This window comes from Eptesicus fuscus, chromosome 2 (assembly GCF_027574615.1).
Source record: "Eptesicus fuscus isolate TK198812 chromosome 2, DD_ASM_mEF_20220401, whole genome shotgun sequence".
NCBI classification, from domain to species: Eukaryota; Metazoa; Chordata; class Mammalia; order Chiroptera; family Vespertilionidae; genus Eptesicus; species Eptesicus fuscus.
In genome coordinates this window covers 20,558,804-20,574,189 of record NC_072474.1, presented here as the reverse complement: position 1 = coordinate 20,574,189, position 15,386 = coordinate 20,558,804, and the positions used below count along the sequence as shown (strand labels likewise).

Sequence of the window (15,386 nt, the reverse complement as noted above, 5' to 3'; positions counted from 1 at the left end):
GCCTGCCAAACTGATCACCCCCTAACCACTCCCCTGCCAGACTGATTGGTGCCTAACTCCTCCCCTTCCGGCCCGATTGCCCCTAACTGCCCACCCCTGCAGGCCTGGTTCCCCCCAACTGCCCTCCCCTGCAGGCCTGATTGCTCCCAACTGCCCTTCCCTGCTGGCCTGGTCGCCCCCAACTGCCCTCCCCTGCAGGCCTGGGTCCCCCCCCTGTCCTCCCCTGCAGGCCTGGTCTCTCCCCCCCCCCCCCGCAACTGCCTTCCTCTGCCAGCCTGGTCACCCCTAACTGCCCTCCCCTGCAGGCCTGATTGCCCCCATGTGTCTTCCCTTTCAGGCCTGGTCCCTCCCAACTGCCTTCCCCTGCTGGCCCGGTCGCCCACAACTGCCCTCCTCTGCTGGCCATCTTGTGTGTTGGAGTGATGGTCAATTTGCATATTACCTCTTTATTATATAGGATTATAGTTTGCTAAAATATTGATTATAGTTTGTTTTTGTGAGGTAATGTCTCTTATTTGATGATGAAAATCTTACAGCAGTGAAATGATGTGGGGTGGGGAAGCAGAAAGTAGTAATGGGGAATATTTAGTTTTCCAAACGTTTGAAGTATTCTTATTTTTTTTCTGAACATTGATTTTACTGAAAATGCCAATTATTTTGAAACTTGATTTTATTGTCACTTTCTCATTTTTCAGATTTACGTGACAGTTTGTATTGAGTGGTGGTTATATGTGGGAAATTTCAGTTTTGTGTGTTTTTAGATTTTTCATTTGTATTGCATCAGAGATTTCAGATATATGTATTAGAAAAAAATATATATATATATTTTTTAAATATATTTTATTGATTTTTACAGAGAGGAAGGGAGAGGGATAGAGAGTTAGAAACACCCATGAGAGAGAAACATCCATCGTTCAGCTGCCTCTTGCACACCCCCTACTGGGGATGTGCCCGCAACCAAGGTACATGCCCTTGACCGGAATCGAACCTGGGACCCTTCAGTCCGCAGGCCAACGCTCTGATCCACTGAGCCAAACCGGTTAGGCTAGAAAAATATTTAATAATTTATTTATTCAACAGAAATTTAGGGCTGGTTATAGTCTAGGAACTTAGTGAATTTAACAGCAGCAAAAAATTTTTTTCTTTTAATAAATCTTTATTGTTCAGATTATTACAATTGTTCCTCTTTTTTTCCCCCATAGCTCCCCTCCACCCGGTTCCCACCCCACCCTCTACCCTTACCCCTCCCCGCCCACTGTCCTCATCCATAAGTGTACGATTTTTGTCCAGTCTCTTCCTGCACCCCCCACATCCCTTTCCCGGAGAATTGTCAGTCCACTCCCTTTCTATGCCCCTGATTCTATTATATTCACCAGTTAATACTGTTCATCAGATATTTTATTCCCTTGGTTTTTAGATTCATTTGTTGATAGTTACGTATTAGTTGTTCATAATTTTTATCTTTTTCTCCTTCTTCCTCTTCTTAAAGAATACCTTTCAGCCGAAACCGGTTTGGCTCAGTGGATAGAGTGTCGGCCTGCGTACTGAAGGGTCCCAGGTTCGATTCCGGTCAAGGGCATGTACCTTGGTTGCGGGCACATCCCCAGTAGGGGGTGTGCAGGAGGCAGCTGATTGATGTTTCTCTCTCATCGATGTTTCTAACTCTCTATCCCTCTCCCTTCTCTCTGTAAAAAATCAATAAAATATGAAAAAAAAAAATCTTTCAGCATTTCATATAATACTGGTTTTGCGGTGATGAACTCCTTTAGCTTTTTCTTATCTGTGAAGCTCTTTATCTGACCTTTAATTCTGAATAATAGCTTTGCTGGGTAGAGTAATCCTGGTTGTAGGTTCTTGCTATTCATCACTTTGAATATTTCTTGCCACTCCCGTCTGGCCTGCATAGTTTCTGTTGAGAAATCAGCTGACAATCTATGGGTGCTCCCTTATAGGTAACTAACTGTTTTTCTCTGGCTGCTTTTAAGATTCTCTTTGTCTTTTGCTCTTGGCATTTTAATTATGATGTGTCTTGGTGTGGTCCTCTTCGGATTCCTTTTGTTTGGGGTTCTGTGCACTTCCTGGACTATTTCTTTCACCAGGTGGGGGAAGTTTTCTGTCACTATTTCTTCAAATAGGTTTTCAGTATCTTGCTCTCTCTCTTCTTCTGGCACCCCCATAATTCTGATGTTGGTATGCTTAAAGTTGTCCCAGAGGCTTCTTACACCATCTTCAACTTTTTGGATTCTTTTTGCTTTTCCAGTTGGGTATTTTTTGCTTCTTCGTATTTCAAATCTTTGACTTGGTTCTTGTGATCCTCTAGTCTGCTGTTGGATCTCTGTATATTATTTTTTATTTCAGTCAGTGTATTCTTAATTTCTAGTTGGTCCTTTTTCATATCCTCAAGGTTCTTGCTAAATTTATTGGCCTTTTCTAAAAAATTCTTCAAAAACCTTATAACCGTGGTTTTGAACTCTATATCCAGTAGTTTGCTTTCCTCCATTTCTTTCATTTGTGACCTGTTTCTTTGTCTCCGCATTTTGGCTGCTTCCTTGAGTTGATATAGGGCCCAGTGGCTCAGCCTCCCCAGTTACCTGAGGTGGACACTCTTGGTGCACCCCTTTGTGGGCTGTGTACACAGTCTTGTTGTAGTTAAGCCTTGATTGTTGTTGGTATCACTGGGAGGATTTGACCTCCAGGCCAATTGGCTGTGAGGATCAGCTGTGTCTACGCTGGGAGAACTTCCGTGCTGGAGACACCCTTATGAGACAAGACTTGCAAAAGCCTCTGTGATTAGCTTGGATGGGGCAGAGTCTCAGGGCGGAGCAAACAGCAATGGCTTCCCGTCAGCCCTGCCCTAAGAGGCCCCTGGGTCTCAGTTTCCCGCAGTAATCGCTGCAAGCACCTTTGAGAGAAAGCCGCCCTCGAGTTCTGCCCGCTGCCAGACAGTCCAGTTTCTCCCCGAATGAGTCTGGGTCCCCAGAGTCTCACCCGGAACTGGACTTCAGAGCAGTCGGGAGCTTTTGTCTCCCTCCCGATTCAGAAAGCCAGCCACATACTCAGTTGCCAGCCCTCTCCGCGCGCGCGCCTCCAAAACCTCTGCCTTCCGCAGCTCCTCTGAGTCTCAGTGTGCCTTTCTCTTTCCTTCTAGTTGTAGAATTTCCACTCAGCCAGCCTTCCTGTGGTTCTGGATGATGTCCGTTTTGTCTTCTAGTTGTAGTTTTGAAATTGTTGTGCGATGCAGCAGTTTAGGTGTTTACTTATGCTGCCATCTTGGTTTCTCCCATAGCAGCAAAAATTTCTGATCCTATGGACCTTACACACCTTTCATTTTGAAACATGTTACATTTGGTTTAATAGATTTTCCCATTATTTCCCAAAATGTACATCACATATAATACTTTTCTTATTTTCATAGTTACTCACTTTGCTGTTATTTCCACACGCCTTCTATTAAAATGATTATTAAAAAGTGGAAACTAATTGTTTAAGCAAATCTTTATTTTACTCTTTTCCCTAACATATCTAGATCAAGGAGATGATTGGGAATCAGTTTTAGGATATAATAATACTTTTAAGCTTTAAAAATCTTAACTGCAAAATATAACTGTTTTCTTACCTTAGTACTTGGAATAAATAATTTCTGTTTCAAAGGCTTTAATCTTTCTTTTTGAAAAGTAGCCTTCACCTGAATTTTAAAATTCTTGCTGTAGCCTATGCTAGTGGTAGCCTTATAATCTTATGGATATATTCCTCTAATCACTTTGTAGCACCTCATTTTTAATTGTTGCCTTCCTGTGCTGAACAATAAAGCTGATTTTAATTTCATGTGTAAGAAGTAGTATGTTCTTGTTGAGAATGCTGTAGCTTGAGAAACAAATACCTTCAATATTATTTACTATGTGTCATTGAATAAATATGTCTAATATGTACTTTTACTAATTGCTGCAATTTGATGCTCAAACAGCCATAATATAAGTCATTTACATTTTAAAAAATAATATTTATAAAAGACACAAATAGTTGTTTTTACATAATTTGTTTAGGTGGACTGACTTATTTTTATAACAGAAACTTGCCTACGTTTATCTTACCAGTCCACTAATTATTTGTTACTGTTAATGTTCCATCTTTTTTTAATCTATAGTCATATTATAATCATTTTTTTCCCTTTTACTTCTTTTCCCAATGAAAATGTTAGACTTATACGAGCACTAGCAGCAACTCTATATCTGGATCATTGAAGCGCTTGGAAGATACTGCAGCACGATTTACAAATGCAAATTTCCAGGAAGTTTCTGCCCATACAACGAGTGGAAAAGATGTTTCAGAGGCTAGAGGGTCAGAGGGAAAAGGGAAGAAATCTTCAACTCACAGCTCAGGTCAAAGGGGAAGAAAGCCTGGTGGAAGAAATCCAGGAACGGCTGTGTCAGCTGCTAGTCCTTTCCAGCAAGGTATTAACTATGATGTTTTAGATAAACTACTTGTTTTTATGATCAATAGTAGTTAAGTTTTAAAAAAGAATTTATTTTTTATTTATAACTAACGGGTCATTAGAGATTATTTTATAATTAGTTGCTGTAGTAAAATTACTTCCAAGACTAGTGTTCCTTGTTTAAATATTTTTGAGACTTTTGCTTTCTTTTTATGTTGTGACATGTCCTTCCAAAGTTGAACTGTAATTTTAATGTTTAATAGATATGAAGTAAAGTTTTTAAGTCTGGGGAGAAAAAACAAAAGCTGGAGTTTTCCTTTCTGCTCTCTAGACCAGTTATTCTTTTTTATAAATTGTTTTTTATTTACCTTTCCTAATTATACAATAAAATAGTTAAGGTATATATTTTTAGTAAGTATACAAATGATGGGTAATTTTTTAAGGGATCTAAATAGTTCTTGGTAGTGGTAGTTGTTTATTGTGAAGGCATTTATTTTAAAGCTTGATGTTTAAAGTAGAATTTTGCTCAGCCTACATATATTTACAGCATGTCCAGTTGAAAAATAATTTGTTGTTTAACTGAAATTTAAAATTAACAGGGCATGCTGTTTTACATGGAAACCCTCTTATGGAGAACAGAGTAACTCATCTAAACTTTAAAATACATTAGCCCTGTGTTCTAAGTGTTAACTTTGTATAATTTTTAGCATGAACATAACTTTTTTGAGAAATGTTAACACTGCTTGAGATAAATATACTAGTAAAGTATACAATAAATCCCCCCCCCCCCCACGTTGTCCCCTAGGAGTAAGTGTGTGTGGGGGGGCATAGTCCTTTTCTTTACTCCATTCAAGGTTTTGATAATAATAAAAATTGAATCTAAAATGTACCAAAATATAATTTATGTATGTAGAGAGATTGCTTAGTCAGCAGACCTTATTAAAAACTATATATATTTTAAACCAGTGATGGGCAACCTTTTGAGCTTGGTGTGTCAAACTTCGCCAAAAAACTGAGCATAACTCGGGTAGTGTGTCACTTTGAGGAAAAAACATTATTTCGCAAATATTTCATCCTCGGCATGTGTCATCAGAAATGGCTACGCGTGTCAGTGCTGACACGTGTGTCATAGGTTCGCCATCACTGTTTTAAACTAATAGTTATTTTGAGCTTCAAGATCTTCAAGTCCCGCTGAAACCGGTTTGGCTCAGTGGATAGAGCGTCGGCCTGTGGACTGAAGGGTCCCAGGTTCGATTCCGGTCAAGGGCATGTACCTTGGTTGTGGGCACATCCCCAGTGGGGGGTGTACAGGAGGCAGCTGATCGATGTTTCTCTCTCATCGATGTTTCTATCTCTCTATCCCTCTCCCTTCCTCTCTATTAAAAATCAATAAAATAAAAAAAAATTTAAAAAAAAAAGATCTTCAAGTCCCATGTATATTTTTTTACCATACAATACAAAAAAATAGACAAATAGAAAAGAAATAAAATGCCAAATTTGTTGTTTTATTTTAATAAGTTTATATATTTTTTATTTTTATGCCACTGTGGAAAATAATTTAATTTTAATGTAACTTCATTCACATTTTAAATGTTATATTAGCAGAAGTCAGTCACCTGCTCTCTACAATTAAGACCTTATTTTCTATTGTTAAAATCGTATTGTTGAGTTTTTAATGTCTTTGACGTACAATCCATTTAGAAAAGAAATCTCATTTTCTTAAGTTTCACAACATTGAGTCTTTTCCCACCTCTGTTAAGATATGGTAGCGAATATGTTATGTTTTTATATCTGAGGTAATAGGCAAAAGAGTTTTAAGAGTTGAAATATAAAGGTAGGATATTTAGAATAATTGATTTTATTTTTTTTCATTGCAGTTAGTATGTGAATATTAGAAAACGTGCTTTTAAAGTATTGGGTATACTAAATATTTAAAAGTATTTGCTATAGTGTAGTAAGCTTTTAACACCAGCTGTAAAAACAAAAATGTGTAAAAAAAAGACAGATGAGGACAGATCAGAATGGATAATAAAGAACTTGTTTATAGTTGCTAATTAAGTAGCAAATCGCAGTTATCCTTAAATGATTGATGTAATGTAAATAGCTTCTTAATATGCATGCTTTCTATATGGACATGCTTACCATAGGAAAATGCTTAACATAGGAACAAATACTTTTATAAATGCATAAAACAGATATTGTCTTGAAAGAGTTAAATTTTAAACTATTAATATTCTTTTAAAATAAGCCATTTCAGAAGAGCTAAAATTTAAAAACCAAAACCTTGATACTTAAAAAATTTTTGTGTGCGAGAAAAAATATATCTGTAAATATTTAGGTGGATTTATGTGTGATTACTTATGAATGTGCTCGGCAATAAAATTTAACACTTAGCTTGGAATTTCCTTCCTACTCTAATAAAACACTTTATTTTGAGCTTTTGTTTCTAAATCCATTAGTTAAAATATGATAGAGTTTAGTTTTATGAAACATATGTGGTCACAACTAAGTCTGCGTATTTTATTTGGCAAGTGTGTTCGGTGACATGGGATGATGAACCAAACTGTTGTTTCATCCCAACCATATTATTTTTCTGCCAGGTTAATAAGAACCCGAGGCTCTTACAGCGCGTAATGATGTGTCATTACTAATGTTCTTTATCTAAAAGAGTATGGGAAGAATAAGCAGTTGTGAAAGAGATTCATGAGAGGAGCCTTTCCAATGACTTTACTTTCAGAAAAACAATAGCAGAATGTCAGTGGCTGGTTTCTTTATGCAGCTCCATGGGAAGTGGACTGGGAGAATGTAAGGTATATAGATTAGGTTCTACATGATTATTATTATTTGATTAAATCTGTGTTTTGGTGGGATAGCTTTAACTAAATGACAACATTCACCAACATTATATAGAAGTTAAAACTCAGAACTTATAACCTAACAAATGTTTTTTTGGTTCTTGTATGTTGGGAACATTTATAATCATATGTTTAGTAATTAAAAAAAGAGGAAGTCCCTTTAGCTATTCAGAGTCCATTTGTAGGCTTATCAAAGTCTCCTTGAGACTTTGCTATTCATCAGTTCTTCCTCAAGTGTACATATATTTGGGGAAGAATTGAGGAATGCTGCCATGGTAAAAGGTAGGTTAAATAAAGCACAAATTATATCTTGGTAGTTGTATAAGTAATAGCTTATAATTCAATTTAATGACTTATAAAATGACAAGTATTTTTAAAGATAATTTTATAGATAAACTTGTTTTTAGTAATAACCCTTTTAAAAGTCTACCTTTGTTACATAAGTGATGTCCTAAGTTTTATAGTGGTTTTTTTTTCCACCCTCTCTTTTTGATGATTGTTTCATTTCTATTGCTCATGGGAACTTTTGCATCCAATTTTTTCTTTTCCTATCCCCCCCCCCCCCTTTTTTTTTTTTTTAACTACAGGTAGTTTTTCAGGAACTCCAGGCAGTGTAAAATCATCTTCGGGAAGTTCAGTACAGTCTCCCCAGGATTTCTTGAGCTTTACAGACTCAGATCTACGTAATGACAGTTATACTCACTCCCAACAGTCATCATCAACCAAAGATGTACATAAAGGAGAGTCTGGAAGCCAGGAAGGGGGTGTAAATAGTTTTAGTTCCATAATTGGTCTCCCTTCAACCTCAGCTGTTATTTCACAGCCTAAAAACTTTGAAAATTCACCTGGAGATTTGGGTAATTCCAGCCTTCCTACAGCAGGATATAAGCGGGCTCAAACTTCTGGCATAGAAGAAGAAACTGTAAAGGAAAAGAAAAGAAAAGGAAATAAACAAAGTAAGCATGGGCCTGGTAGACCCAAAGGAAACAAAAATCAAGAGAATGTTTCTCATCTCTCAGTTTCTTCTGCTTCTCCAACATCATCTGTAGCATCAGCTGCAGGAAGTATAACAAGCTCTAGTCTTCAGAAATCTCCTACATTGCTCAGGAATGGAAGTTTACAAAGTCTTAGTGTTGGCTCATCTCCAGTTGGTTCAGGTAGGGATTTGCCCATTGTTTTTCTCCCTTACTTCCACCACCATCGTTCTTCCATTACCCCAAAAAGTAAATTCATTTTTAACTATTGTCATGATAATACTTGAGTTGCTAAGTGACATTTGATTATCTTCATGAAAAAATATGTTATGATATTAGAAAGACACTTTGGTGTTTAGAAAAGACATTTGGCACTAATCTGACATTACTTAATTAAATATAGGCTAAATAGTTTGTTGGTCATTTTTTATGGAACACCTAGGATTAATTTCCCATTTTTGTTTTTGCTTCACCTGCAAAGTATTTTTAAAACCAACTCAGCCGGTGCAACTTGGTTGAGTATTGTTCCATGCACCCAAAGGTTGTGGTTAAATTCCCGGTCAAGGCACCTGTGGCTCAATCCTTGGTGGGAGGGGTGGTGGTGCAGAAGGCTGCAGATCGATGTTTCTCTCTCACATCGATGGTCTCTCCCCTCTCAAATCAATGAAAAATTATTTTTTAAAAAGCCAACTCAGAATTTGCATTTGAGGTGTGACAGTTTTTGCACTCTATTTTTGATTGGTATTTGCTTTTGAGCTTTCTTTCTCCAAATTTCAGTCTTCATTTTCTCAACAATTCCTCACACAAATTCTACTTAAATTGCTCCATCTGGAATATTTTTCAATCAGTGATAAATGATTTTAATTTATGGATTTTAACAGGAAATATATGAAATGATTTATGTTCTTTTTGTTTTCAGGAAATACATGAAATGATTTATATTCTTTTTGTTTTCCAGTATGTTTAACATTTTTTACTGTTATCTTTATTATAGTATGAATGCATTTATATATGTTGTTATTCACACCATTGGGATGCTTCTTTAACAGTGTATTTATATTATGACTATTATTTTCAATTAAAAAAACTTTTAAGATTCATGTTTTTACACAAACTTTATACTTTAGATATTCGTTAAATGTCCACATTTATATTTTAAATTGTATTTTGAATTTCAGGTAAATGATTTTAAATGGTTGCTTGTAAAGCTCATACTTCTTTTGGTTTTAGATGTCTGATTGTAGAAATGAGATTTTGGCTAAAATAAACTGTTACGGATTTTATCAGTTCTATTAGTTGATGGAGAGGATGGTAGGAAATGGTATAGAAAAATCATAATTTAATGAATGTTCATGCATATTTTATAAAGATAGAACATTGGAATTTTGTAGTTGTGCGGATAATTTCAGTAAGTAAGCTTAAGAAATATTCTAAGGAAGAAAAGAGCACGTTTAAAGGTTAAATATGAAAAACAGTAATTATAACTACCATTTGTTTTATGCCAGGATCTATTCAGTACTTTATAATTATTATCTTGTATAATCCTCACAATAGTTTTATGAAGTAAAAACTATTAATGCCTCTGTTTTACAGCCGATAAAACCGAGGCTTAGACAGGCAAAATAAGTTGCTTAAGGTCACACACCAGGCTAGCTGTTTCTCATAGCTAGCTAGCTTCAGTGCCTGTGGTAGACTTGTTTGACAAGTGGTTTTTGTTTTGTTTTTTTTAGAAATGAGTATAAAGTATGGAAGGATTGTTTGATTAGTAGCATTAGCGATAGTTCTAGAGCAGGATTTCTCAATGTTGGCACTATTGCCATTTTGATCAGGATGATTTTTGTTGTGCAATGTTATCCTGTGCATTGTAGGATATTTATTAGGATCCCTAGGCCTTACCCTCTAGATACCAATAGCACCCAAGAACCCCCAATCCCAATCAAGAACTGTTTCTCCCCCCTCCCTCCTGGGAATAGAGAGCAAAAATCTCCCTTGGCTGAGCATCACTGTTTCAGAGGGAGGAAAATATATACATTGCATTGAGAAATAAGTTCATGAAAATATTTAAAGATATTGCACACTTGAATATACATTTTATTTATGTAATATGAAACATATTTGACGTTTGAAACCAGGATGTCTTAGCAATTAGCTTTAGCCTTTTGTCACAAAAGGTAAATTTAGATAAATTTACTCAGAAAAAAATTGAGTTCATATATTCATTTTTAGCTAGAGGCATAGTAATCAGGTGAATAACTTAACTGAGAAAATTAAGCCTAAGTTTGCTTTTTTGAAAAGAGAACCTCACTGATTTTCTATATAAAGAAGTCAAGTCTAATAATTAGTGAAATTCAGAAATTGCATTTAGATGCCATTTGAAATACATGTCTTTCATGGAATTAAAATAATTGATTTATATGCCTGCAAATATTTTCCTACGTGTTACATATTTAGGGAGATTTTAGGCATGGGAAATAGCATTATTTACACAATGATTACTTTCAGAGGGCAATGTTTGTGGTACATCTGTGGGAGAAAAATATGAATTTGTATTCCTTTTACCTCACCATTAGGTAAACAGAAATTTAGGTGGAAATTCCCATAAATATTACTTCTGACAATAAATGACTTAAATTTAGACTTCACAGGATTTTTTTCTTGAAAGTTGTGCTTAAAAAACTTAAAACTTGTGCCTAAGTCGTTTATTAAACTTGTATGTCTTGTTAACAGTTAAGGCTATAAGATTCATTAAAGCTATTCAAGATGATATATTCTTTAATTTTTATACATTTTAATAAAGTTTTAGAATTAGATCAGAGCACTCTCTTATTGATAAACTTAGTACTAAAATGTGTGTTCTTACCTAGAAGAAGCTGGCTAAATGCCATAAATAGTTAGATATTATGCCTTCTTGTTATAAATTAAGAATTCCTAACTGCTGTTGACACTTTAGTATATGTTACACATTGTCTTAGGCACTTGACAAGCATCAAGTATTATTAATCATATGGAAAAAGAAACTGAGACAGAATTCTCACAGCTCTAAGTCATAGAGCTATGCATTTTCCTTGATTTCAGACAGTTATAAAATTCAAGAGATGTTTTCTGATGAGAGTCTAAAACCACACTAGTATACATGACAATCATACTTTAAGGAACAGGATCAGTGAGAGAATTTGAGCCAGTAATTTAACTTGCAACAGTAGTTGCAAGCATGAAAATATTCATTTCTTTGGACTAATTTTAGATTTAGAAATCATTCATTAATTGTAACAGCAGGAAACTTTTTCTTTTTCTTTTTTTTTTTTTTTAACATATTCCATTGATTTCTACAGAGAGGAAGGGAGAGGGATAGAGAGCTAGAAACATTAATGAGAGAGAAACATCAACCAGCTGCCCCCCGCAAACCCCCCACCGGAGATGTGCCTGCAACCAAGGCACATGCCCCCGGCCGGAATCGAACCTGGGACCCTTCAGTCTGCAGGCCAACGCTCTATCCACTGAGCCAAACCGGTTTCGGCAGGAAACTTTCTAAATAAATAAGTTGGAAGGAGAAAGTGTATACTGTGTACTATTTTGTTATCAAGAATTGTTTTTCATGGTCCCCTTTAAAAAAGACTTATTTTCTGTAATGACAGGTTTATAATTTAGTAATAATGAAAGTGACCTTTGTAAGCACCTGTTGGCTATGATGTTAGACTATCATACTGTATAATAAAGAGGTAATATGCAAATTGAGCATCATTCCAACACACAAGATGGCCACCCCCATGTGGTCAAAGATGGCCACCCCCATGTGGACACAAGATGGTCAGCAGGGGAGGGCAGTTGTGGGCGACTGAGGCCTGCAGGGGAGGGCAGTTGGGGGGGGACCAAGCCTACAGGAGAGAGCAATTAGGGGCAACTAGACCTGCAGGGGAGGGCAGTTGCAGGGGTGGGGTGGGACCAGGCCTGCAGTGGAAGACAGTTGGGGGCAACCAGACCTGCAGGGGAGGGCAGTTGGGGGGACCAGGCCTACAGGGGAGGGCAGTTGGGGCAACCAGGCCTGCAGGGGAGGGCAGTTAGGGGAGACTGGGCCGGCAGGGGAGGACAGTTAGCGATGACTGGGCCATCAGGGGAGAGCAGTTGGGGGCATCCAGGCCTGCAGGGGAGCAGTTAGGCATTGATCAGGCTGGCAGGGAAGTGGTTAGGGGGTGATCAAGCTGGCAGGCAGAAGTGGTTAGGGGCAATCAGGCAGGCAGGTAGGCAGGCAGGCAGGCGAGCGGTTGGGAGCCTACAGTCCCAGATTGTGTGAGGGCAGTCAGACATCCTTTGAGGGGTCCCAGATTGGAGAGGGTGCAGGCTGGGCTGAGGGACACACACACACACACACACACACACACACACACACCGTGCACGAATTTCGTGCACTGGGCCTCTAGTGTGCATTATAATCCTAGCTCCATGAGGTTAGGGGCTGTGTTTGTTGTGTTTGCCACTGTCTGCTCACTGCTAGCACTGTACTTTGAGTTTAATAAATGTTAAGCATCTTTAAAAAAAAAGAATACTACTGTAATTGCTGAGAATATATCTTGTGGTTAGCAGTATTCTGTTATTTTGTAACTGCCTTCCAAGTGTTTATAACCCGGTTGCAAGTGAAATTAATTATTTGTAAAGCTTTTCATGTAGTATTACAGGCCAGTTTAGGATATGTAATTAGGGTGGAGAAGATGGAATTTGGATTGTACTTCGGAGTAGGTAGAAAAAGAAGGCCAGCAATATCATCAAAAAAGAAAGTATAGGTATATTTGAAAGATAAACCTAATAGAAATGAGAAGTGTGTGTTTGTGGGATGGAGATAATATTAATTCAGTAGGTTAGAATGAATGGGTTTAGCCCGGCCGGTGTGGCTCAGTGGCTGAGCATAGACCCATGAACCAAGAGGTCACTGGTTGATTCCCAGATTAAGGGCTCGATCCACAGTAGGGGACATGCAGGAGATAGCCGATCGATATTTCTATCTTTCTATTCCTCTCCCTTCTTCTCTCTCTAAAATCAGTAAGAACTTAACAACAACAACAACAAAAAAAAATGGGTTTATGGAGAGTTGAATGCCAGGCTGAAGAAATCAGGCTTAATAGGCTTAGTCTTTTTCCAGAATATACATCCTGAACTTAATTCTGGCAACTTACTATTAAAAGAATTTCATTAATGGGAAAAAAAGATACCGCTTCTGTCAGCTTATAATAGCAATCCTATATAATAAAAGTTAATATGCAAATTGACTGAACAGCGGAATGACCGGTGGAACAACTGCTCGCTATGATGCGCACTGACCACCAGAGGGCAGATGCTCAATGCAGGAGCTGCCCACAGGCCCTAGGCCAGTGATGGCGAACCTATGACACGTGTGTCAGCACTGACACGTGTAGCCATTTCTGATGACACGCGGCCGCTAAGGCGGCTGCATGCAGAGGATGAAACATTTGCGAAATAATGTTTTTTCCTCAAAGTGACACACTACCTGAGTTATGCTCAGTTTTTTTGGCGAAGTTTGACACACCAAGCTCAAAAGGTTGCCCATCACTGCCCTAGGCCAACCAAGGCGGGTGCCAGTGGGGGCCCCCTGATCGCTCTGCCGGTCGCCCTGCAGAGGGAGGCAACCAGCGGCAGCAGTTGGGGGCAGGGCCAGTGAGCAGGAGGCCCCAGGCTGGCCAAGGCGGGTGCCAGTGGGGTGCCCCCGATTGCTCCGCTGGTCGCCCCACAGATAGGCCTTGATCACCAGCCAGGCCTAGGGCCCCTACCCATGCACGAATTTCGTGCATTGGGCCTCTAGTCCATAATAATAAAAATGTAATATGCAAATCGACCAAACAGCAGAACGACCATCTGGATGACCTTCCAGATGACCACACTATGACACCCATTGGCACCAGGCAAGCCAAAGCGGGTGCGATCCATTTGGTCGGGGACCTGGCCATTGCCCCATGATCTCTCTGTAGACTAGGGAGGCCCAGGCCACTGGCTGGCGGGGCAATCTATCAGTTGGGGAGGCTCCACGATCGTCCCAAAGAGGGAGGCCCAGGCCACCAACCGGCGGGCTGTGGTGTGTGGGCAGGGTCTTCCTCTGTGGGGCGTGATCGATCTCCCTGTAGAGGGAGGCCCAGGCCACCAGCTGGCAGGGTGATCCATTGGGGGCTCCACGATTGCCTCAAAGAGGGAGGCCCATGCCGCAGACTGGTGGGCAGGGCCTCCCTCTGCGGGGTGTGATTGATCACCCCAAATAGGGAGGCCCAGGTTACCCCGTGGTGGTGCTGTGGCGGGTGGGAGGGGCCTTCCTCTGTGGGGGAGATCCATCACAGAGCCCCAGCCAGGTGGGCGGGGCCTACCTCTTTGGGGCGATCCATTGAGGAGCCCTGGCTGGGTGGGCAGGGCCTACCTCTTTGGGGCGATCTATCACAGGTCTCCCGGACTGTGAGAGGGCACAGGCTGGGCTGAGGGAACCCCTCCCCCCCGCCCCCCCGAGTGCAGAATTTCGTGCACCGGGCCTCTAGTGCTATATAATAAAAGCCTAATATGCTAAGTGTTCAACTGTTCAACCAGTCGCTATGATGCACACTGACCACCAAGGGGCAGGCACTCTCAACAGTAGGTTATCTTGCTGATGGAGTCCGGCCGATCAGGACTGGGCGAGATGGGCTGGGCACGCCCTGGAGCCCTCCCACGGTCCCTTCCTGCCCTGATTGTGCACCGGTGGGGTGTTTCGGCCCCAATTGTGCAGGCCAGGCCGAGGGACACGACCAGTGCACGAATCCGTGCACTGGGCCTCTAGTATCTTATATTTGAGAGCACCCTGCAGTTTCTAAAGAACTCTACATCTGTAAACTCCTTATCTTATCAGGGGTTTTGAATTGTAAGATTTGTATTATAATAAATTAAAGCACATACTGATAAATGACTACTGTTTTACAGTGACTTACACAAAATGGAAAATTAGTGTGGTGTTTTAAGAGATAACTAAAAGTTGTAAGTTTTGGTTTATAAACTACCTTAAGCTTTTGCTTGAATTCTTTCCTATAAATATTCTTTTGAGATCCTAGCAAGTAGGCACTAAATCTTTTGAGGCATTGCAAATTACTACAGCATTTG

General features: G+C 39.4%; 1 protein-coding gene across 5 annotated transcripts in view; it reads left to right on the top strand.

The window, feature by feature from the left end:
- The window catches only part of MLLT10 (MLLT10 histone lysine methyltransferase DOT1L cofactor), a 229,860-nt gene that overhangs the window by 134,401 nt on the left and 80,073 nt on the right, over positions 1-15,386 (top strand). For all 5 annotated transcript variants that reach the window (XM_028156561.2, XM_028156559.2, XM_008148856.3 and 2 more), the window contains 2 exons: positions 4,199-4,451; positions 7,875-8,444. In XM_028156561.2, coding sequence (XP_028012362.1) covers positions 4,199-4,451; positions 7,875-8,444 — 823 coding nt within the window. The remainder of the gene's footprint in view (positions 1-4,198; positions 4,452-7,874; positions 8,445-15,386) is intronic.